We start from the raw sequence: 24,194 nt of genomic DNA on the forward strand, positions 1-24,194 counted from the left end.
AGTTAACCCTACCCAAGCATCGTAGGGGAGAGACGACGCATGTTTACTTCATACAGATCTGCGTCATGAGAATTTGTTGTAGTATGGAGAAGGCGGTCCCATAAAATTTCCTGCAGTCGAAGACGGAAGATACGTCTGGGAAGAAAGCAGCATAAGGTTTGCATGAGGTTTGTTCAGGATAGCCCTCCGGCGCCAACTGGCGCCAATCGAGTTGGGGCAGCGCTTGTCAGTTCGACGTTCAACTTCATGCATCATAACCGGCTTTCAACTTTCAAAATTCAAGCTCCTCTGTGGAAGTTGAAGGCTCCTACATATATACAAGACGTGACGACAGCATCACGTCAACGCTCGTGTCCCGTAGGAAGCCCTCAGACAGCAACCTCTAGATGACCCAAAAGAGGACGGTCGTCATATTGTGAAGTCATCACCAACGCGGTAAGCGAAATGCGAATGGTATGATTCCCTCGAAGACCACCAACCACCGAAATCACCAAGAGTGGTCGCTATACTACGCATCATTAAAGACTTGTCGCGATAGGAACATTGATGTCATTTATAATACCGCAAATATAATCATGCTACTATTTCAATCTATTGTGTGATCGCAATTAAGTTACAACTTGTTCAGATATACGTCGTCCATGTGTCGTCACTGCTTGAGGAACGGCCACTTGCGACTAACCCAACGGAACTAAAATCAGATATGCAGCCCAACCATCGAATCTCATTCTTCCTCGTCAAAGTTCAAGTTCTTCGCCACGTCCTCCCACTCATCCATTGTCTGAGACAGGTTCTGCCAGTACGCCCGCGCGGCATCGAAAGTAGCGTTTCCAACGGGCAGATACAAAGGAAATTTCTTTCCAGCTGCTTTTCCCTCCCCGTTCACGACGTCTACCAGGAGTTCCATGGCCTTCACTGGGTCTCCTGGCGCTTTCTTCCAATTCGCATTGAATAGGGCGCTCGTTTCCTCTCGAAGAGCATCATATTCGGGGATGTGATCGTTGATCAAAATTGGCCACGTGTGTATGTTTTCTGTCCGGAAACCTCCTGGACAGAAGACCGTAACACGAACACCGAAGCGTTCTAATTCTGCTGCGTACGACGCACCCAGGGCTGTCACGGAATGAACATCAATGAAAATGTCTTGAGTGGATAAATGAGGGGTATTGTACAATGTATTGCTGCCTTCCAGGCTGAGTAATATCCGGCCAACTGGTGGTATCGGAGTCAAAGATAGCTACAGTCTGAGGTACGATGGTATACGCACAATTATGTCCGGCCTCCATGCGGAACGACTACCCAAGAACACAACAGTCCCTGTGCGCCTTTCTCGCATGTTGGAAAGGACGGCATTGGTAACACTCATGGTCCCGATGACATTGATCTGGAGGTGTTCCATAAAGAATTCGGCCCTGGCGTCAACTGAAGATGTTGGTGCAGCCAAGAATTTTGAGTGACATATGTACGCACCCGCCCTCTGGTAGTAATCCCTTCGGGGCAGTGCCGGCATTGTTGATAAGCACGTCAACGCGGCCCCATTTCGCAAGTGCCCCTTTGACTTTCTCTTTAATGCTCTGCTCAGATTCTTTCAGATCGAGCAGGATGATATGCACGCGATGGACATCTGATTCGGACACGACGACCTGAAAGTCTTCTGGTTTCCTGACCGTTGCAATCACATAATCTCCTCGAGCGAGAATGATTGGAACGAGTCGCTTTCCGAAGCCGGAGGAGGTGCCTGCGCATAAAGTGAAGAGATTAGATTTCAAGTAGCGATCAAGACCTGACCAGCGCAAATTCAATAATCGAGGCGGAGGGTATGGTCGGCATTTTCCAAGGATGGCGGCCGTTTGGAAAGTAAATCGTAGGTTCCACAAACCAAAACACGAACCAGTAACCATCCAAACCTTCTTTTGAGGATCTAGGCTTGCGCATGACGCCATATTGGTTGAGGTTATCGGGGATAAGAGTTGATGGGTTGAGTACGGCAGACAACTTCGAGACTGTTGGATAGAGGACGATTTGGGTAGATAGAGCGTGAGTGTAGAGACACGGCGAATGGGGGTGTTTTATACTGAGCGAGACCGTATAGAGGCGATAGCGACGAAACATGCTGGAGGCTCCTAAGCATTGTAAAAATGCTGCGTACACACGAAACGTTTGCCGTGCCGTTGGCGCCTCGTCCCTCCCGTCCTTGAGATCGTGAAGATCCGGTTCCGGCTTCTGAACCTAGATCAGTACGATTACTGTAGAAGGAAACTTATGGTGAGACTAGGTCGGATCTTGAGCAATTATTCACTTGGAAGTCAGCCCGCCCAACTCTCAAGAGAGATCATGCAAGAGTGGGACTGTAGCTACAGACTTGCAGCGGCGGGTATAGAAGTGGTACGAAATTTCCAGTATATCGCGTTCATCTCCATAAGCATGGTAATCCGTGCAGCCACATCGACTCTATTCGTCTACATTCTGCTCAAATTCGGGTTGTCGAGTTTTGGAGGCTGCTATAAACGGTCGACGATAACTAGTGCCCAGATTAGACAGTTATTTACGTTCCATCGCCAGCTCGAACGGCAGTATTACGTCGAAAACTTGTAGTGCAATGTCATGTTACATAGTGCAAATTTGGAGTGTGCATCAGCGATATGCGATGTCATGAATTGATGGAACTCTTCTAGTATCTACAAACTGCTTCAAGTTCTAAGGCAGTGCTCGGGGCATCTAGAATCAAGTACATCACGACCTGGTACCAGTACTTAGGCCCAGCAGCATCGATGCGGCAAGAACTAGTGTGTGTAGACCTCTGAAAGAAGAGCAACTTATCCTAGAGACTGTAGACACTCAGGGTAGCATCATTAAAGCTCACCGGGCATCCCACCTGGCACGATCAAGTCACCTAGTAATGGTCAACATCACACACCATAAGGGGCAAAGAAAGATAATACGATAGCTTAGGTCGGACAAGGTACATACACACCTGCACAATGCACCTGTTGCAAGGGCCGATTCGGACTAGGTTGTATCATGGCCTTTCCATCTCGAACTGTAGGAGAAAGGCTATTCTGATAACTTCTCAGACTAAAGTCTCACTATCCAATGCAGGCATAAAGTTTCACGTTTCCTTTAAGCCGCCGTCTTTCACCCGGTGCTCTGTCTCTCCACCAAACGCTTTTCTGGAGAGACGTAAAAATATAGAGCGTAAGAAATTTCTGCTCAGATAATTAAGAACTTGTGTCTCTGCAGAGAGAGATGAATAGCAAAAAGCAATATCCGAGGTGCAAGGATGCAAGAAAGTAGACCAAGGCACGAACCATTTCACGCGCGCCTGGTTGCACTGTGTTTGGTCTTCTTTGTTCTCTTTCCGAAATCGGACTCAACGCCGGGCGTTTGCTTCTGAGTCTCCCAGCCAGTGCTATTCGCTTAAATCGCTGGGTCAATAAGCTCCTGGCCTCCCACTCATAGCGCCGCTGCCTAGTATTCTCGCAGAGCTATAACCCCTGTCAAGTTTCCTTTCTACTGCTACTCATACAACTGCACGCCAATCGTCAACATCTCGTTTTCGGACAATATGGAGGCACCGAAACCAGCAGCGAAGTATGTGTGGCCGCGAAATTTAGTATTTAGAAGTAAACAATATCTCATCGACTGAACCTCTCCGGTATTTTTTGCGCTCAGGAAACGCAAACTCACCGACAAGAATCTCCCAAATGCGCTCCTCGAATCGCCAGAATTTGCTGCAGACTCGCAGATGTACCGCGACCTCCTCGAGATGGAGCGTCGACTGGACTGGACCATGACACGAAAGCGTGTTGAAGTTCAAGATGCGCTCGCTCGAGTTATTCAGGTTCGTTGCTACCTCTGGCTTCGACCGCGCTCACCATACTCAGGACGATCTTGCGCGCTCCAATATTAGACTACCCGGACATTACGAATATTCCTAAGCCACACAGTGTCTGGCCAAGCTTGGCAACAGGATGGTGCGGGCACAGGTGCGGCGGATGGCGACTCGGGAAAGGCAAACCCGGAGACGGGCGAAGGGATTCCTGCGTGGACATTCCGTGTCGAAGGGAGGCTTATCGAGGTACGTCATACCTGTCTACTATCGTATGATGCTTACCTATACTATGCGAATGGATTCAGCCACCAAACCAGCGATCGAGAGACCGGACACCGTCGCGAAAGTTATCGTCGCTTATTAAAAGCATTGTGGTGGATCTGGACCGAGATACAACGTTGTACCCCGAAGGGAACATAGTTGAGGTGTGTGTTCAGCATAATGAGTGTTTCTACTTGAACTGATGGTCCTACCACCTTTCCGACGGCAATCATATTGCAGTGGATTCGTGGTCCAAGCCAGCCACAATTAGACGGGTTCACGGTTAGACGAAGAGGAGATACCCTGACCAAAATTCGAGTAGTGATCCATCTCGAGCAACAACCGGAACGTTACAAAGTGCAGCCAGAACTTGGTACGTCAGCTACTTAAATCAGTAACGGAAGCGATTCTTATATTATCTCCCAGGTAACATACTGGGTTTGCAGGAGGAAACGCGGACAGGAGTTGTTCAAGCATTATGGAACTACATCAAAAGTCAAGGTTTACAAGATAAAGTAGACCGTCGCGCGATTCGAGCGGATTCAGCTCTTCGCCCAGTCAGTCCAGCTTTGTTTGTCATATGCGATACCCTACTAATATCAAACATAGATCTTCGGCGCCGATTCTATGTTGTTCCAACACCTACCAGAACTGGTCAATCGATTCTTGCAACCCGCAGATCCAATCATTCTGCATTACACTTTGAATCCGGACATTCCTCCACCCGAGAAGCCCAGCGCGTGGGATGTGGAGATAAAGTTGGATGACACATCGCTAAAGAGTCGTATGAGCCACGTTGCCGTGCAGATGACGGCAGAGTCAGCTCGGGACCTGGGAAAGCTCGACGATGAAGTGAGTCAGAGATGCTGCATCAGCCGGTGATTATTGACCACTGTTTCCCAGATCGCATTGCACGTTCAATCGCTGCACAATGCACATCTGAAGCGGAATTTCTTGCATGCTTTCGCAGAGAATCCGCGAGAATTCATTCAGCATTGGCTGGCATCGCAATCGCGCGACCTTGAGAACGTGCTGGGAAGTGGACCAAGCGAGGGCGCTACTCTGCGCCAGGAAGACCTCCGGCGGAGCGAATTCTTCAGACTTCCATGGGTTGAAGAAGCCGTGGCCGTTCAAGAGGGGCTGCGCCTTGCGGCGAAGGCTGGTATATGAGCATCTAGTTCGAGTGATGTTTTGTAATTTGTTCTATTCTTCGGTATCATCCGTGAAATTATACTAGATGTAATATGGAGATAGTCTTATGTATCGCGTGTTTTCGTTCAGTTGAGTAACGCCACTGGTATAGAAGCAGTATGCAGTATGGGGCCGCTTTGCACACATTCGGTCACCCAGGTTCAACTTCTAGGGCTGCTTGATTGCATCGCTTGCTCATTTGCTTACGCCCCAAATTGGGAGGAGTTCCCGGCAAAGGAAGTGAAGCAACGTTCGAAACCTTTGCTACATTAGGTATCTCAGTCAACGAGTGAGCGACGAACGAACGCAATTGAGCAGCCATACTGAGGCTCTTGACTGAGGCTCACTTGAGTTAGAGGAGGTGGCTCGAAAAGGATACAGAAGCCTCCCGATGGATCTTGCGTTCGCCCGTCTCCAAGTGCTGCCGAGAGTGGATAACAATGGTCCCCTTGATCCACGGCTAATATGAACGTTGTCATACGACTTTGAACTCGAACCACCATTCACCCACTCTCTTTTCTCTTCACCAGCTTAATCGGCACCAAAGATAGTGTCCCTTTGATAACTTTCTCGTATACACCTGCTGAGACAGAAGATGGCGAGTAAACAGGTGAGCTATTTAACCGCCTCGTACAGAAGAGCTACAGCTGAATTTGGACAATAGCTTGGAAAACTACGACAGGTGGGCTTCTTTCGTTCAAAGACTGGCGGGCTGGTGTGCTAAAGGCCTTATGATGTCCGGTCAAGTGGGCAGGCGAAGTCATTTCATCGCGTGACAAGACTGTAGTGACGGACGAATTTCGTGAGCTGGAGCATGATATCGAGTTGAGGAGACAGGGAGTCTGGCGGTGAGTGCTGTCTACAGCGTGCCACTGCGGTCATCACCCTCGCATCATGTCGCACCTCTATTTTCTTGCCATATCACTGTACGCACAGATATGCATGGCTTCAGCTGCATCGTGGCCCTCCACTCGCTATCTGCCATCGGGAGTACAGCGATGTAGATGAAACAACCTCGTCATCTCGAGTACAGCGGCGGGACAGCATGTCTGTGCTTTCTTACCTGTTCATCAAGCTATCCCAAACAGACACTGGAGGTAGTTGAGCTAGGGTTGTCCACTGTGCTCAATATGTTGGTCACCGCTACGAGTCAATCTAATCGGTTGTGGGTTTACAGGCTCCATACAGCATCGGAAGAATACCACTATTCGCTCAGCAAGAAAAAGGACTCGGAAGCCCTTGGAGAGGGCGAAAAACTGCTTCCTATAGATGCACTCGGAATTGTGATGATCAAACATGGCGAAGAGTTTGGCGAAGACTCTGCATTTGGTTCGTCTATTCTCAATTAAGAGGTGAATGGTGTATGGACTTCTTATTGAATGGCAAGGTACATCGCTTGTGAGCTTGGGTCGCGCACATTGTCAGGTCGCAACACTTCAAGAGACTTTCGCAATGACCTTCGAAGACACATACCTCGCTTCTTTGCGACTAACTGAGGATGAGATTAAGGAGTACCAAGCGCAGCGAAAGAAGCTCGAGAGTAGGCGGTAGGTCATGTTTGAGATGTCTCTTGGGTACTTAATCATTTCAAATAGCCTAAGTTATGATGCAGCCCTGAGCAAACTTGACAAGGTCAAGAACAGCAAGAAGGACAAAGACAGGAATGAAGCTGAAGATGAATGTGAGAACGCGAGATCACGCTAGTGAGTGTATATCAGGACGAGCACTCTCCTACTTAGCCTTTTTTCAGTGAAGAAACGGCAGAGGACGTGCGCGCACGAATGCATGCGATACAAGAGAACGAAGTCGCACAACTTCACGATCTCACGGCCCTTGTCGACTTAGAATTGAACTTTGTAGAGCAGTATCTGCAGGTCCTGCGCGAGGTGAAGTCCACCTGGGTAGAGGAGTAAGTTCTGCACTCGAGACCTGGCTGACAAAATCTAACATTCAACGTACAGGGCCGTAGTAAGACGGATGGAAGCAACCCGCCCAAAGGGGCCGATGCATGTTTTCGCACGTACAGTAGAAGACTTGCGTGCCGAATCCGTCAAGTCCACGAAATCAGCCATGAAGAATTCAGCTCTTGCCGACTCATCGGATGATGCAGAAGAAACCACCCCTGCTCCGCGTTCGCGTGGTTTCTCTCTCAGTCGTAGGAAGTCGGAAGCGAGCAATAGCAAGCCCCCATCGCGGGCACCTTCCCGTCCTCAGTCACGAGCTTCTCGCAAGCGCTCAGACAGTACGGCCACCGCTATGAGTGACAAAGAAAAAGAGAAGGCTGAAAGGGTGTCGCGCAAGTTAAGCGTCGCCGGTTGGGCTTCCAGTGCGGCAAGTGCAGTGAGTTCTGTGGCGAGTCGCGGGAAGAAGGACAAAGATAAGGACAATTTTTCCGCTCTGCGCGATGATCATGATGAGAGCAGCGACGAGGAACGTAGTGATGATTGGGGAGATACGAGACGGCCCCCTAGTGCGCTGTCTTCGTCTTCGCATAAGTCAAGACATCGCGGAAGCAAGAGCGGTGCCTCCACCCCAAGCACGTCACCGCAAAAGCCGGCGCGCATCTCGAAATCTCCGTATGGTGTCACCCCGGTCAAAGATACGCGGAAGGTAGTCATGGCGCTACACGACTTCGCTGCAGCCTCCTCTGACGAGCTGAGCTTCCGATCGGGTGACCGAATTGCTGTCGTGAACGAAGTCCTCGATGGGTGGTGGATGGGGGAGCTTGCAGGCAGGCGCGGCCTATTCCCCACTACGTACACGGAAGCTCTCTCTTCAACGGGCTCTTTGCCATCTGCTCCACAGCTACCACTGCGTCCTCCCGAGATGTTGAAGCAAGGCGAGGGCTCGAGCGCGCCTGGGACACTTACGATCGATGCAGACGAGGGCAGACGAAAGTATTTCGGCAAGCGCGACTTCGGCGCGAGCTCAGACGAGGAGCATCCTTTCGGTGATCACAATCTCGCTGACAGCCAGACCCCTACGTACGGTCGGTTCGGCTCACGAGATACACTAAGTAGCACGGGCGAGGATGACGAAGAGCGGCTGATGCCACAACGGCTATCTGATTTCGATGAAGATGCAGTGTACGTTAAGCGGCCATCTGAGCGGTCAAGCCCTGTGCTGCGTCCAAGTGATCTCCCAGTACACACAACGCCGACAAAGAAGCCCCCTCCGCCCCCGCCTCCTCGCCGTTTTCCAGGTCATATCACCGCGGCGCCGACACCCCCACCCATACCCAGTAGGCCCTTAACACTCAATTCCAAGTCGTCTCAATCCAGCTCAAATTCTTTGCTTGCTATGGCTGCCATGCCTACCCTGCCCTCAAACGCGGACGTCCTTACCCACTCGCCTTTCGACAGTCCAAAGGACATATGGTGATCCACCGTCCGTCCTACACTCGTAGAATTAAAGTTGCTTCCGTTAAGCCTTATCCGCCAGGTTTGCTGTAGCATCATCACAGCCATACATCAAACTTCTGTTATCTATCGTTCAATTTGTTTCCGATTCCGATTTATGTTGACGCGAGCATGATACTAGGGCCGGTCTCCCAGTACTTGCCTGTGTTGATGTTAGGCACTGATATCTCAGTCTGGTTATCCGACGAGTAGTTCTTGCTTTACACACTAGAAAAGCTATACATACACTAACACAACGTGCCCACCTAGTCCAAGATACGCAACGCTACCCCGTCTTGTAGGTACATCTTCGTGACAACTAAATACACGCTTTGCTGGTCATCCACCCCTAAAGGCACAGATAGGTCCACCTGGAAGTCATGCCACACGTACACAAATCTCGCGAGGCCGGCGGCGATAAGGGCGGTTCCGGCATAAGGATTTAGGTAGACGAGTGAACCTACAAAGCCCAGGAAAATGACGATATGAGCCTCCGCGCAGTGTGCCCAGTACGCAAAACGCCGGGAGCCTTTCTCAGAGAGCATGTGGCCAGACCCAGAAGCGACAATACTGAGGTGAGCAGGAGAGAACAGGATCGTTCCGCCTACGCCGATGCACCATGGAAGGAAGAGCACGACCTGAGACAACAAAATGACAACCGCGTTGATAGTCCACGACCCGCTGAGAGAGATGGAACCGGCATAGCTGTCGTCAACATGGTAGCTGAGGAGACCAACGTCGTCGTCATCCATCTGTAGGCTGTGCGTCCGGAAACACTGTGACTCGTCATCCATGTCTTCGTCGAGGAGAACTTCAGCTTCAGGGCTATTGTTGACCTTAGGGTTTGATATCTGGTCTTCTACGCTCATGGCAGGGGACATGAGTACCACAGGTGATCCTAATTGCCCAATCGTGCTGGACTTCCGTCCCCCTTAGTGTCAGATTTAGATGAGATGAGCATATAAAACCAATGATGTACCTGATCGAGTGGGTCGTAATCATCTGAGGTATCGCTGATTGTATCTTGCGTAACCATTATAGACAAGCGGGAGGGTGATATCTGTAAACACATATATATGCGTTCAGCTAATGGTGATGGATAGAGTAATCACCGTAGCACAGTCCTCGGTGGGATCGTTGTGGGTATCGGCATATATCGTGCTGTCGTCCAGCCTTATTACAGCCGGGATTTCCTCCTGGACAACGTGAGACCTCGATTAAGGTCAACTTCGAGGAATGATATAAGATGCTCACCCTTCGCAGCGATTTTCGCATTCGCAGAGTCATTCCCGCGAGTTTCTTCGCTCTTGACATAGCGCGCGAGATGGAACTGGTTCTAGGCTTCGGAACATCGGCGTCGTCCATGCCGTCAAACTGACTCCCGTCATCAACTACTTGTGGAACCGTACGCTGTCCAAAATTCTTCGTTAAGGTACGCTCAGTGAAATAGTCCTGAATGCTCGTGTCGTCCGGCGTGCAGAGTGCAGATGAGAGGTTCGAGGTGCCAACGGAGCTCCCATCACTTGCGCCGCCGACGGAGAGGGAAGGCTATGGTTAAATAGTGCATCGATTAGCCCATAGTATTATTGCATACATAACTTCAGTAGACGTACCAAACTGGAAAGCGAGGGCGCCGTTGATAGTGACATTTGTCAAGTTGACAGTGAGGTTAGGGGAGAGCGAGGCGCATGTCGAGAATTTATGATAGGCTAACAGAGGTCCCACACCTCCGGCCAGATTGAAATGGACTGACACCTACAGTCAGCCATCAGATTCCGTAGAACCCAAGGACAAGAGCGCTGTTCATATTTGACGATTTGACATTCGCATCCCAAATGCAGTATAACGGTTGTATGTATAATAAAAGACAGCTGCGACTTCACACTGTCACTAGATCCAGCGGGCTGCAGCATAGCCGTGTTGCTTGAATGATCGCAACTTGAGCTTTTTCATCTAGAAATTGAGTGTTCAGTGATGTACGGATGGGATGTACGGATGGGAAGAAAACGGGACGAAAGCTCTAGCTAGGTTCAAGCTGGAGAAACATGTTTTGTGGTTTCCGCGACATTCAAGCTGCACGCGGGATTTAAATTGACTATTTCACTAGTGTCACAAACAGCACGTGGTCGTGATGCGACGCGATCGTTACGACTCGCACTGTCAGTGTTGCGAGGTTAGATTCTGTCTGTCCGACCCTGGCGAGTTTCATTCCTTTTGCTCCTCCTGCTATCGCCCAGTAAATACTGGTGCCCTTAGTCTCCGGTTCTATGTGGGATTCTGCAGATAATCTTCTACAAGGCAAAATATGCATGAATAATCATATACGCATGTTTCCCGCATTCGGGGCTGAAGAGGTGATAGAGAAGGTGAGGTGAATGTGTGCCGCGCCGTAAGGAAGTCTGATTTTATACTTCAGTAGTTGGAGGGAGGGGTTCATCTTGACTTCTACGGATGCAAATTTATACCTGATGCGCGTTATTAGCAGATGCGGACGTCGCGCGAGAGTGAGGGATGGCTTGCGTGCACGGGTATTAGCAAATTTCCAGATCCCCTATGTCAATGCGACTAGTGATCATGATGCAGCATGAGAACAAGGGACATAGGCCTATCAAGAACTAGGTACGTCTAAGCTTCTGCCAGCGTGTGCGTTGAATCCAGACTTCCCGTCATCGCTATCCGCTGCCTGGATAGCCTTCCGGGATGTTGTGAGTTGTATGGGCACTTTATAGTCGCCCGTTGACTCAGGGAACATCTTTGGCAGGTACTCATTGTCACCTCGAGGAATATTTGTTTGATGTGCCACGCACCATATGTCATCAACCCTCAAGATAATGAGAAAACAGACGTTTGCTCGCACCTGCATGGTCGTATATCAGCCAAATCGCCTGCATCTCGTATGGACGGTAGTCGTTATGTGTTTTACAACCCTGGAATAGTATTGCAGACTCGGCGTTATTCATCGTTTGTCCCCAGATTCTGATGCTAGTACAATACTTTGGGTCGATGCACGTAGTAAAATGTTATGTTTTGGCGCTCAAGGGGGTTTGAGAAGAGGGCGGTTATATCAACACGGGCGGTGATGGTGCCACGCGTAAACGCAGGTGGGCGCCCCTCGAATGCTCACTGTACGATACAAAGTGGACTGATGCACGATCAGTGTGCCATTGAATTTGGCCTCGCCAAGGTGTGTCTCGATACGTGGCAACCTGGCCTTCGAAATGGCGAGGTCGTTCCTCTCCATCAGTGCATAACGCTCGGGCCAGTACTGTGGTCATAAAGGGCCATCAAGCCCAGCGCCCATCCACTCATCATCGCCACCTTCTCAGCGCGAATATATGACGGCTGCCACCAGCCTCGGTGTAGACGTTACTTTTTTCCTTCCCATCCCGAGTAAGTCTCAAGTATCCACAAGGCGTCCGCCCGACATGACCACTCCTATACCGTGCCCCCCGTCCTTGCCGTTTCTGGGCCATGTCGCTTCAATCGATGGGGACTTACCCGTTCGCTCCTTCTCGCTTCTTGCGCAGCAATATGGCGAGATATATCAGTTTCACCAGTTTTGTAGGTCATCCTGATTGGCATCATAACGAAGCAGATATCGATTAATCGTGTATCTGCGCGGCAGCATCGAGGAAGGTCGTCATCAACTCCTACGAGCTCATGCATGATGTTAGTGACGATAAAAAGTTCATTAAAAATATTAGTGGAGCCCTTGAGCAAGTTAGGAATGGTGTAGGAGATGGTTTATTCACAGTGAGTACATTCATTTCTACTCTGAATTATCGTTCCTATTATGTCGTACGTAGGCAAAACCAGACGAAGAAAATTGGGGCATTGCACGTGCGTGGTGCTGTTGCGAAGTCAGGTCTTAGGATGTTGATTAGCTGTCCTGCAGATCGTCTTCTTACACCTGCATTCGGATCTGTGGGCATTCGCGACATGTTCGATGATATGTATGACGTCGCAATGCAGCTAGTGATGAAATGGGAGCGGTGAGGGATGTCGTCACACTGGCGCCAGCTTTCTAAATCAGAATGTAGCTTTGGCCCCGGGGCTGCCATCAATGCCGCGGAGGACTTCACTCGAATGACCTTTGATACAATAGCATTATGCGCAATGTCTTACAGGTATGTGATGAAGATCGTTAAGGAATTTGATCATACATTGAAATGCCCTCAGACTGAACACATTTTATCGCGTTTGTACCTAAACCTTGACAGTATGCCATCTAATGCAATTCGAATTTTCAGGAAACCAACCATCCGTTCGTCCAGTCCATGGCAGACTTCCTGCTCGAGTCTGGGCATCGAGCATTCCGAGCTTCTGTGGTGACGAACATTTTAGGTTACAATACGAAATATGAAGCAAATATCAAAACTATGGCTGACCTTGCCAACAAGAGTGCGTGGCTCTACTTTGTATTTCGTTTACGTAAAAGTTATAGTTTCGACTCAACAGTCATCGCGGAGCGTAAGAACAATCCGACGGGTAAGAATGACCTTTTGGATAGAATGTTGCACGGAAAGGACCCCAAGACCGGAAAGCAGCTCTCGGATGAGAATATTAGTTACAACGTCAGTTTTCCTGAATTACATTTTTATCTGATCATACGGCTACAAACGCTCATCGTTGAAAATTATGTTAGCTGCTCACTTTCCTCATAGCCGGTGCGTTTGTATTACATTATCGATGAAATTTTAGTCACCATCTTGTAGGACACGAGACTACTTCTAGTGGGCGATTTGATTTTATCGATACCTGAGTGCCTTTGAACTCACACTACACTAGGCACGCTGTCATTCTTAATGTATTACTTGCTCAAGAATCCAGAAGCAATGCGCAAATTGCGAGAGGAGATTGACGAAGTGCTCGGAGACCAGCCCCCCGGACTGCAAGACCTCAGCAAGTTAAAATATCTCAATGGTAACCTATGCATGCTCGCTCGTGTCAACGCGATTGAATAGCGACTTACAGCTTGTCTGCGTGAATGTATGCGTCTGTCACCACCTTCGCCCACCCGCGCCGTCGATGCACGTGATGATACTATTATCGGCAACGGTAAATATGCCATTCGGAAGGGCCAGACTGTAATAATTGCCGTTTTCCTAACGCAGCGAGACCCAAAAATTTGGGGGGATGATGTGAGTTCGTCGTGGTATTCGCGCTCCCCCCTCACACTTTATTGTGACTAGGCAAACGAATTCAAACCTGAGCGCATGCTGGATGGCAGCTTTGAAAAGCTTCCTGTGAGTCTGAATGCTGCCCTTTCATTATTGCTTCTTAGATGTTATTCGAATAGCCGCATGCATGGCAACCATTTGGTTTCGGCATGCGGGCTTGCATTGTGAGTATCACGATTGGTGGGCGTTCTCACTCACATTCTGGCGTTCAGGGTCGTGCATTTGCCTGGCAAGAAATGCTGATCCTCGTTCCACTTCTTCTTCAACGTTTCGAGCTTGCGATGGAAAACCCATCCTACGATTTAGCGCTTAAGCAGACTCTCACAATCAAGCCTAAAGATTTCTATATCCGTGCTACTCCGCGCAAAAGTCGTGCTGTCCCGCTAGCAATACCCAGTTCGTCACTGCAACAAGCGCGCCGTGGGGAAGAGAAGGAGCCATTCAAGGTAGCTATGCCTGTACAGGATACACCATTTAAGTGGCCAATGTACGTAATGTATGGCTCGAACACCGGGACGTCGGAGACTTTCGCCCAGCGGATAGCCAGCGATGCGGCGACCTATGGTAACCTCCTCATGAATTCTCTTGATTGATTCCCGCTGAGTTGTTGCAGGTTTCGGCGCGAGTATCGGCACACTTGATTCGTTCACAGGCAAAATACCCACCGATGGTCCCGTTATTATTGTTACTGCATCGTTTGAAGGTATGCTTTCAATCCACACATCGATGAGCACAGACATGACTTGGAGACAGGCGAGCCCGCCGACAACGCGGCGCACTTCGTCAACTGGATCAGGAGCCTCAAAGACATCGAGCTTGCTAACGTTACCTATGGTGTATTCGGCTGCGGCAATCGCGATTGGTTCCAGTCATATCAGCGTATCCCAACACTAATCGACAGTCTCCTGGAGGTGCACGGGGGCAAGCGATTGATCTCCCGTGGACATGGCGATGCCAGCGCAGCGGAATTCTTCGAGCAATTTGACAATTGGCAGACGAAGCTTTGGGAGACTCTATCGCAGGTATAATTGGTCTGCCGAATCATTAGGTGGAGGCAGCGCTGAACATCCAGATGAATAGAAATACAAGATGGACGCTGGCCAATCGCCTGGTGTATCTGGAGGCCTGGAAATGACAATTGTGGACTCGGGTACTTTCCGAGCTTCAGTACTAAGGCAACAAGACACTGCGTTGGGTACCGTGGCAGAAAACACACTTCTCACGAAGCCTGGCGCGTATCCGAAGAGACATATCGGTAAGCATTTATATCGGTACTGTGCAAGTGAGCGGCTACTCACACCAAATAAAGTTTTCGAGCTTCCAGAAGGCATGGTTGCACGAGCCGGAGATTATCTCGCTATGCAAGTCGCCGCTATACTGAAGAATTGCATGCATACTGATCACGATTTATGCAGTCTCCCGTCTAATCCTATCCGGGATGTGCAGCGAGTAATTGCCCGATTCAGCCTATCAAGTGAGCAAGAGGCATGTGCTTTTGTTCTTAGTTCTGCAAAGTGTTTGAAAACTTTCCCGCCCAGATTATCCTTTCTGCAAATGGTCCCACACCACTACCAATCAACCGTCCAATTGGCATTTTTTCTCTTCTCTCCGGCTATGTCGAGCTCTCGCAGCCCGTGACCACTCGGGACCTGAAGATATTGATGTCGGCTGAGAATGCCCCACTCGATTTTCTACAAGAATTGATCACTGACTATTCCGAAAAGGTGGTTGCGAGGAGGCTCAGCATCCTCGATATTCTCGAGGATTATCCCTCTATAAAACTGACATTCGAGACGTACCTGCGCATGCTTCCGTCCATGCGGGTACGACAGTACTCCATCTCGTCCTCGCCACTTTGGGACGCACAGCGCGTCTCGCTCACCGTCAGTGTCGTGGATGCACCCCCGATCTCGGGGCGTAAGGAGAATTTCCTCGGGGTCGCATCAACTTATCTTGCGGGGTTGCGTCCCGGAGACAAGGTGCAGATCGCCGTGCGCGCATCGGCGATGGCATTTCACCCTCCCGCAGATCCTACTGTCCCGATGGTGATGTTTGCGGCAGGTTCCGGGCTTGCGCCCATGCGTGGCTTCCTGCAGGAGCGCGCGATGCAGAAGAAAGCAGGCCGCGAGGTTGCAAAGTCGCTCCTGTTCTTTGGATGCAGGTCGCCCACGCTAGATTACCTCTACTCGGACTCGGACTTGAAAGAGTGGACTGAGCTCGGAATCGTTGACGTGCGGCCGGCGTTCTCACGCGCCTCGGAGCACTCGCATGGCTGCAAGTTTATTCAAGAGTGCGTTATCCTCCTTTGTTCCTTGAGTACGATGTGATTGATATACGTTGTAGTCGTGTTTGGCTGGACCGCGAGGATGTAGACATACTATACGAGAAGCACGCGAAGGTCTGTCATGCTATTCATGTCTGTAACTATTTTCCTGGCATTGAAATGTCTTCTACGGTCTAGTTCTACACCTGTGGGTCACGTAAAATTGCGCAGGGGATCAGAGAGGTTCTCATGAGGATGATCATGGACAAGTGCAATGTCAATGCAGCAGAAGCTGAGGACATGTTTGGGCATGCTGTTCATGATCGATATGCAACTGATATCTTTGAATAATGCTTGATAAGCTGAAGCTATAGATCTGATGGATTTTGCAGTACATTTGTATAAGATGTCTAGTTCTCTGGCTGGTAGATGGGTTACTTTTGATCAATTTCCACCATAATCAGCAATATCCTATACAGACTGTTTGATTTGATTCATTATCTAACCTGCTCAATACACTTGCTCTTAGTGAAACATCATATTTCTACTGTCTGATATATAAACATCTATCTAAAGCTGGTAATCATGCCACCTGTTGCACTTGCTTTCATGTGAAAGGTTTGTCTGGCATTTAGGGTTGCCATCATAGCATTCAGAAGAACTGTACAGCAAGAAAGATTCAGCAAATATATCAAATATGCAAAAACATAGATGAACATACGCTTGGGAAGAACAAAGTAAATTGCCATGTATATAGAGTTGTCTGGCATTAGTACATACTATATGCATATATACTGTCAATGTAAATCATAAAATGAAATGAAAGTTTGCATACACAGATCAAACATGCAATGGCACATGAACTGACAAAAAATTGGTCATTTGTACAGAATCACTGTATGTGAAATACATACCTCAAAAGAATGCCAGAATTGATACTGTATTGCATGAGTGTGTACAGTAGTGTGTTTGTACTGTAAAATTAGGTCAGAGATTAAACCTTACCATTATTCTTAAGTAACTTGTTAATATACTAACCTCCTAAAGCCTGACATGTGCTGTCTGAGAAGTAGGCATAGAAGAGCAGAATTTGACACATCTGCTAAAGCTTCAAAGCTAAGCCCAAAAATCAACAAGTACTAGAAAATATTGTATATATATATATGTTCTTTCATCAAAGATTCATTGGCATTGTCACTTACCTCAAAGGTGGTTGATGTGTCAGTAACAACAGGAATAAAAAATCTAAGAACAGCACAATGTCATAAATTAACTCAGTAGTCACCAATAAATTAAGACTTACGAATCTACAGCACATGCTATAAAGTAGATCAAATTTAGTATATAATAAGAATAGATATTGGTGTAGTTATTGAAGACATACCTACTGTAATACCTTTTGTAGAAAATTCAAAATATCAGCATTCAAATAAGTACACTGTGCTGTCAAAACTATATACCTGCAGTAAACACTGCACTTGGTATCTGTAAAATACATATTATCAGAAGTTTATAGGCCAGTTACAACAGTCAAAACAATTTCCTACATTGATGATTTTGACAACATGCTTGAACTTGCTCACTGTAACACATAGTTCAGCAACTGTGAGTAATTACTAATAAACATAGAATCTTACATCTCCATATCCGGTGGATAAAGAACCTGATTATGCTTAAACATCATAAGAACATTGTGAAGTTAATATGACTCACCCTCTGATGAGCAAATCATTTACTGCCTATTCAAATATTCATGATATACAAACAAAAAGAGAAGTTGTGAAAACCTACAACAACTGCAATATGTATCTTGATGTCACATCAGTAAGAACATCCATCACATATACCAGTCACTGTAGCTCACTCGAAGGCTCCTGAGTAACAGTATATGTCAGAAGTATCATCAAATACACTGAATTTATGAGACGAACCATACAATAGATATGGCAATCAAGAGACTGCCATGACCTATGATTGTATAGGTATAAAGTGCATGAAGAATGAAAGCCATCTGGAGAGTATCAAGTACACTAAATTTCAGAGCATATTAATACTCTTTCAAGTAGTTAGCAAATATGAAAGCTCACTATATGACAACAATCTCAATTCAGAATGTGAGTGTGTTTGAATATAGATAGTGTAAAAATATGACATACTAAGCACTTCAATGCCATGGGATCATATGAGCAGTGCTTGAAATAGGCAAGGATCTGGGCTATAGAAATGCCATACAATCTGTAAAATAATAGGGTGAAAGAAACACCCTGTATACTATGGGAATACAAACAGTATAGCAATAATGCTTCCTAAAGGGTGTGTTAACACTGCATCTACATCAACAACTGAACGCATACCAATAACAATTGCTCCCATTGTATCTTGAAGCATAAGTCCAATACTACGAGTAAGATGTAGTGTCGTCATCGCGTAGTTCAGTAAGATCGCTTAGTCTCAGCGGCCATCCATGAGCCTGAGCTGGCGATATATATTGGACAAGAGAAGCGCTTGACATTTGGCCGTGAGATATCTAGAATCTGCTCCAGCCATTCGAACTATGACAGATGAGGAAATGCGGAATCAGAGGACGCCGGCCAATCATGACAGCTGACCTCATGGCTTCTTGGTGGCCGCATCCAGGGAGGGAATCGTATAGCACTTGAGCCGCCTATGTGCTAGCTTCGCCGAGTGTCCCTACACTTGCCCATCATCAAATACACATAACTTGAATACACATAACAGAAACCTGAGCATTATCACGGCACACCTATGAGGGAACTACGTGGCGCGAAAATAGGGACCGAGTCAAAAGTGTCTCGTGTTCCCTGTATAGTGCAGGCTAGCGGCTGCTCAGTGCAACAAGGTTTCCTCGTGTCGAATGACCTGACAGATCATATCACATATCATTCTGAGCAGAACGGCAGTTGAATGAAAATTTTCACCGGTGGAATCAGCGTCATCTGTATGAATTGGACGAGTGACCTGATCTTGTCTTCGCAGTCTTACCGGAAAACTTTATTGAATCTCTCGTTCAGCCCGTTCCATGAGCCGATAGGACCAGCGCGGGCTCTGCCGCACATAATTCGACCACTCTGGCTAGACAGGTAATGCTCCAGAGCAACGCCGATAGTGATAAAATTATCGTATACATGCGAAGAGAAATGTTGCAAGACAACCTGTGCGATTACGGGATCCGTCAGTTCAATAGTTCACACCTATTGAGTTCATTGAACATGAGTTCCGAGGTTCGATCGACGCAAGTCTTGTATGACACCGGAGAGCCGTAGGCCAATTCTCACCCAATTTCATGTCATACACCAAGAATACTTGTTGTCAGACGCCGCTTTCTCCAGTCCATCAATTCCTGACGTCCACTGTGTCAAACTAGTTAGGGCTAGTTCGGATCTCGACATCGACATGAAGGGCCGAACTTACACAATGAAGTAAAATCATGCCTCTAAGACCGATCCAACATCTTTTCCAAGCGTCTATCGATGCATCTATCGTAGCTATTCATCGTGAATCGTTGGGCAGTGTGCCGAATGCTGCCTGAATGTTCTAGCGTGAGCAGGCACCGCCGCAGATCGTCAAAAAATACCAGAAGTCGGCAGCGGGCGCAAAAGAGGATCAACAAACCTATATGCTTCGCTTTCGTGGACACACCCTCAGGCTTACCAAGATTTGGATGAGAGGGTCCCAGGAGTGCCAAGGGTGAGAATCGCTTGCCATCGAGAGCAATGGTCTTCTTGTAAGCAGCGGTCAAAGCGGAGAAACGTTTTCTGCGAAGACTGATCTGCCTTTGAGGCCTATACATACTTATTAGGGGACACTGTTGAATTGTAATAGCAACGAGATTGTCCACGGGTATTGAGTCACCGAGCAGCTCGCCGGCAACAGCCGAGCTATCTCACGCCACGAGGCAAGAATGGACTGCATGGAAAATTGTCTGGACGAAAATTAATTACCCCATGAGGGAGTAGTTGTGAGCCACCTCAGAACGCTGGTACATGATGGCTTTGGTCAACAATTTATCAAAGCACGCAGACGCTAGACCGATGACTTATTTCTGAGACGCTTTCCAATCGGATAGGCTGTGGATGGAACTGGCGCCAGTGGACCGCTTATCGCCAGCGGAAGCCGGACACACGCCTTTCAAGCGCTGCATGCATATGGTTCACCTCGGTTCTCAGGAATTCAAGTGCACGGTCACGCCATTTATGCGTACACTTACAATGCACAAGCCACTAGATCGTATTAGTGGACCAGTCTAGGCTTCTGCATGCGAATACAAGGAATCGACCTCGAGCGACTTGCCACCAGAGCAAATGGACGCAAGTCGTTCAATATCTTATGGAGAATACGAGTCACTCTTGCGCCGAAGTCAGTAGAGTTCAATTTAACCTCTTTAGTAGACTTTTCGGCCAAAGAGTGGACTTTCCACTGAGCTTGGCAACAATCACGGTTGCAGATGTCGATGAACCTTGAGCTTGGTGGACATGTGACAGTTACAACGAGAGCCTGGGTAGGACTCGGATGAGTCTTTCCTTATGTTAGAGGAGACGTGCAGGGCCGGCGCGGACCAATGAGGGAGATTCTCGGAGAGATCTAATGCCGTGCGGTGCACACAACTCTGAGAGCGACTGATCGATCAAGTTCATGTTGCGGATTGCCGAATTGAAGTGCGTCCTGATATGGGACACTCGTTGGTATATTCGAGATCCGACACAGCGACCTTCAGATGAACGTCTCCGTCCCATGAGCGGAACTCTGACCTCATGCACCACGTCCTCTCTCTACCAAACCCTCACCCTGACGTCCTCTCTCATGGCAAAATGGAGGTCTCGGCCCTGCTCTGTCTCCAACGTCAAGCTCGACGGTAAGCCTCTTCTTCCGCACACTGCCCAGCCTAGTATGGGCTGGTCAGCCCAGCGGAGCACTCACCTCGAGCGGAAGGGGGAAAGTAACTCGTTCTGTGCCATGCGCGAGATATAGCCATCTAGTGCACTTGTATATCATTTCTGGCTCTGCTACGTCGTAGCATTTGATTGGTCGCGTCTTCATCCTTCTCACTTGCCAGCGCCGGTCCCACTACCCCCATTACACCCTCTTTAATTGTTCCAAATCATCTTCACTCAACGCCGACCCCCATATTGACTCTACCTGTAGCAGCTGGATTTGACATTGAGCTAAGCGAACAACTCCCTGCCCACGTTCACGATAGTTCGCTCGTTGAATACCGCATGTACAAGCGCCGTTGGATCGGTGTCGTCGCAATCGTGAGTCTCCTACGCTCTCCTAATTGATGAATACGGGCTAATTTACACTAAATTTACCGCATATGCATAACCCGTAATTAAACCTCGTGTAACGTAGTTTATTCTGAACATTGTCTCCGGACTTTCCCTCGTTTGGTTCGGGCCCATTGCCAACAACGGTACGTCAGGCTTCTCCTACCCAGCTTGGAATCCATGTTTGCATACCCGTCTAGTACTTTCCCACTATCGCTTCTCATTTGCACCCGCCTTCACTTGTTACTCTCGTTATATCTCTCATTTCTTTATTTTTAAACTTGCCCACACCGCGCACACATCGGAAATGGGGCCAGTTTCGCCACCATACGTACGTAGCAATCAGTCAACTCTTGCTCCTCTTTATATGCATTACTCCACGCCGACTACTCCTTCTCGTTCTCCCTTGCGGTTTTTCTTTATCTTTTATGGTAATGACTGACCTTGACAACTTTCCCAACCTCTGACGATAATCAGCGGTCGCTCAATTTGGCTTCACCATTGACCAGGTCAACTGGCTTGGAACGTGTGTCAATATCGTGTACCTTCCAGTCTCCGCAATAGTCCCATCAGTATATACACGGCTTGGGTTGCGACAAACAGTGCGTGTTTTGTCAGCCGCATCTTGTTCTACGCTGCGCGATTGCAAGGGTGACTGATAGCTTTTTGTCGGTATCTTCTTCGTGTAGTGTTATATCGGTGGGGTGCTGTTGCTTGCAAGTGCGTGGGTACGCTATGCGGGAACGGCGTCAAGTTTGTCCGTTCGCGGTGCATATGCGCTCGTGTTGATCGGACAGGTGCCCTCCATCTTTCTATTACAAGTAACAGACACTCACTGCGTCTCCGCAAATAGCTTCTCTCCGGGATCGCGCAACCCATCTTCCAAGTACTCGTGCCAGGATATTCGGAAAAGTGGTTCGATCTCAAGAGCCGGACGACAGCGACGATGTTAATGTCTATCGGCGAGCGCCCATGTGTGTCTCTTCTAATGGATACTAATTATGACATTCGCAGCTAATCCAATTGGCACTGGCCTTGGCCAGCTTATCTCGCCCCTAGTGGGAACCACTCGTCAGTCGGTGCGTATTTCCGTCAAGTGTTCTGGGAAGGAAGCGCAGCTAAGTAGATACTGTGTTCTAGATCCTTGTAATGGGAATAATATACACAGCGGCCGCGCCGTTTGTTTTGGTCGTGACAGATTCGCCTCCTACGCCACCCAGTATGTAACTCCACTTCTCTAGTATAGGGCTACGTGAGCGACTACCTCTGACGCACAAGTCGTGGTTCTTGTGCAGCACATGCGGCATCTCAGAAGAATCCATCTTTCTTGTCCCTTGTTCGTGCCATGATAGGGTACGAGCCGGAGGATCGGCCGACGTATATGACATGGAGGCAGAGATTTGACTTTGCGGTTGTGACGCTCGCGTTCGGTGTTCTTGTTGGGGTGTAAGTGCTCTATCTATGAATCTGTGATGCGTCGTGCTCATTGTTCACGTACTCTTCACCTAGGATCATCGCGTTTTCGATCCTCAGTGCTCAGGTAATGGTACGTGCCGTTTGATGAGGTATCTCGCGCATGATACATCATGATGACGTTGTCGTTTTGTTATTCTCTAGGAGCCATATGGGTACTCTGACACCATCTCCGGCTTGATGGGTGCAGCGCTCCTTCTTGTCGGCATCGTCGCTGCCATGGTCACAGCACCGCTCTTCGATCGCGTATTTACACATCGTCTTGCGTGGACGTGCAAGCTGCTATCTCCAATCCTAGGTGCGACGTGGTTGAGCTTGATTTGGGCCGGTATGTTCGTTGTCCCCTCCTTCACGGTGGGATCTGATGTGCAACGTAGTGCGCCCCGATGATACTGGCGCTTTATTCGTGCTGATGGCTATCATCGGCGCGACCAGTCTGACGCTGCTGCCTGTTGTTGTGGAGCTAGGAGTAGAGCTCACGCGGAATGCGAATGGGAGTTCGGCGGTGCTATGGTCCTCGTTCGTGCATACTTTGCTCTCAGCCGCGAATTATTTCAACCTGATATGCATTTTTGCAGATCAAATCTGTTTGGCATGATCTTTGTGCTGTGTGCGTGACATTTCTGCTTCGTCTGGATCCTGCGTCTCAGATCATTGTTCATCGTTTCATCTCTATTCGTTCAGCTGAAGGCGCCTTACGTGCGGGCTCTGACGGAAGCCCGCCGTACAACATGTACCGCGCACTAATCTTTCAGGGCGTGCTTGTGTGTGTCGTGGTAGTGCTCGTGCTCTTCATAGAGGGTAAGCAGACACGTCGTGCGCTTGACGAGCAGGCCCAGTACCAGATCGAAATGGGACAGATGCCGCAGACAACGGCTGGGCAGGGCAGGTTCACCTCGGCTGTAGACCATGATCGCAGTTTGGCGCCGAGTAGAAATCGAGGGCTGAGCTCCAGTGCCAGCAAGAGTATCAGTGACTCGGATACTGGATGCACGGCAGTCTTAGAGACGTCTGAGAGGCCATCGCGTACTAGAGCAGAGAGTGGCCTTGACAGTTCGAAACAGTATCATGACTATGAGGATTTATAATCGTAATTTGTTGCCTGCAGGAGGAAATTTGATATCTTATCCACCGGATTAGAGAATGAGGTGTATGCTATGATGTCAGTGTTCATATACTAAGTTTGTGCTGCTGCCATCAGGAAAACTGCCCCACAGTAATTATTGCTATGGCACTGCTAATGCAAACTATGTTTCAAATGTTGTATCTACCTCATCTATTTGTTACTATCTTAATATACTCTGATGACAG

At 48.4% G+C, this 24,194-nt stretch overlaps 7 protein-coding genes across 7 annotated transcripts; 4 read left to right on the forward strand and 3 right to left on the reverse strand.

Moving 5' to 3' along the window:
- Positions 1–724: 724 nt before the first annotated feature.
- On the reverse strand, positions 725–1,943 carry FIBRA_03743 (uncharacterized protein; the record flags this gene model as incomplete). Its single annotated transcript, XM_012325572.1, has 4 exons — positions 725–1,113; positions 1,173–1,212; positions 1,268–1,412; positions 1,471–1,943. 4 exons carry the CDS (start codon positions 1,941–1,943, stop codon positions 725–727), a joined length of 1,047 nt encoding a protein of 348 aa, XP_012180962.1.
- A 1,622-nt stretch (positions 1,944–3,565) lies between these two features.
- On the forward strand, positions 3,566–5,263 carry FIBRA_03744 (uncharacterized protein; the record flags this gene model as incomplete). Its single annotated transcript, XM_012325573.1, has 8 exons — positions 3,566–3,591; positions 3,673–3,841; positions 3,911–4,078; positions 4,138–4,257; positions 4,334–4,466; positions 4,520–4,650; positions 4,703–4,945; positions 4,997–5,263. 8 exons carry the CDS (start codon positions 3,566–3,568, stop codon positions 5,261–5,263), a joined length of 1,257 nt encoding a protein of 418 aa, XP_012180963.1.
- A 1,151-nt stretch (positions 5,264–6,414) lies between these two features.
- FIBRA_03745 (uncharacterized protein) lies at positions 6,415–8,665 on the forward strand (the record flags this gene model as incomplete). Its single annotated transcript, XM_012325574.1, has 5 exons — positions 6,415–6,613; positions 6,672–6,831; positions 6,880–6,987; positions 7,035–7,193; positions 7,246–8,665. The coding sequence occupies 5 exons, from the start codon at positions 6,415–6,417 to the stop codon at positions 8,663–8,665; spliced, it is 2,046 nt and encodes a 681-aa protein (XP_012180964.1).
- A 283-nt stretch (positions 8,666–8,948) lies between these two features.
- Positions 8,949–10,331, reverse strand: FIBRA_03746 (uncharacterized protein; the record flags this gene model as incomplete). Its single annotated transcript, XM_012325575.1, has 5 exons — positions 8,949–9,602; positions 9,662–9,742; positions 9,795–9,878; positions 9,937–10,230; positions 10,296–10,331. The coding sequence occupies 5 exons, from the start codon at positions 10,329–10,331 to the stop codon at positions 8,949–8,951; spliced, it is 1,149 nt and encodes a 382-aa protein (XP_012180965.1).
- A 1,776-nt stretch (positions 10,332–12,107) lies between these two features.
- Positions 12,108–16,476, forward strand: FIBRA_03747 (uncharacterized protein; the record flags this gene model as incomplete). The annotated part of the gene is made up of 22 exons (XM_012325576.1): positions 12,108–12,243; positions 12,308–12,435; positions 12,489–12,522; positions 12,578–12,674; positions 12,723–12,809; positions 12,862–12,880; positions 12,933–13,083; positions 13,141–13,256; positions 13,328–13,349; positions 13,398–13,415; positions 13,471–13,605; positions 13,657–13,823; positions 13,875–13,928; positions 13,982–14,026; positions 14,075–14,426; positions 14,476–14,565; positions 14,616–14,884; positions 14,943–15,117; positions 15,172–15,311; positions 15,368–16,152; positions 16,206–16,260; positions 16,324–16,476. The coding sequence occupies 22 exons, from the start codon at positions 12,108–12,110 to the stop codon at positions 16,474–16,476; spliced, it is 3,228 nt and encodes a 1,075-aa protein (XP_012180966.1).
- A 674-nt stretch (positions 16,477–17,150) lies between these two features.
- FIBRA_03748 (uncharacterized protein) lies at positions 17,151–18,136 on the reverse strand (the record flags this gene model as incomplete). Its single annotated transcript, XM_012325577.1, has 11 exons — positions 17,151–17,264; positions 17,328–17,370; positions 17,429–17,444; positions 17,510–17,521; positions 17,586–17,610; positions 17,673–17,707; positions 17,763–17,788; positions 17,839–17,864; positions 17,917–17,934; positions 17,990–17,999; positions 18,057–18,136. The coding sequence occupies 11 exons, from the start codon at positions 18,134–18,136 to the stop codon at positions 17,151–17,153; spliced, it is 405 nt and encodes a 134-aa protein (XP_012180967.1).
- A 3,641-nt stretch (positions 18,137–21,777) lies between these two features.
- FIBRA_03749 (uncharacterized protein) lies at positions 21,778–23,971 on the forward strand (the record flags this gene model as incomplete). Its single annotated transcript, XM_012325578.1, has 12 exons — positions 21,778–21,841; positions 21,888–22,012; positions 22,100–22,207; positions 22,264–22,384; positions 22,425–22,489; positions 22,551–22,629; positions 22,706–22,856; positions 22,920–22,956; positions 23,028–23,211; positions 23,261–23,402; positions 23,462–23,493; positions 23,568–23,971. 12 exons carry the CDS (start codon positions 21,778–21,780, stop codon positions 23,969–23,971), a joined length of 1,512 nt encoding a protein of 503 aa, XP_012180968.1.
- Positions 23,972–24,194: the final 223 nt, after the last annotated feature.

The sequence above is a fragment of the Fibroporia radiculosa genome, assembly GCF_000313525.1.
Source record: "Fibroporia radiculosa TFFH 294 genomic supercontigs, scaffold2256, whole genome shotgun sequence".
Classification (NCBI taxonomy): Eukaryota; Fungi; Basidiomycota; class Agaricomycetes; order Polyporales; family Fibroporiaceae; genus Fibroporia; species Fibroporia radiculosa.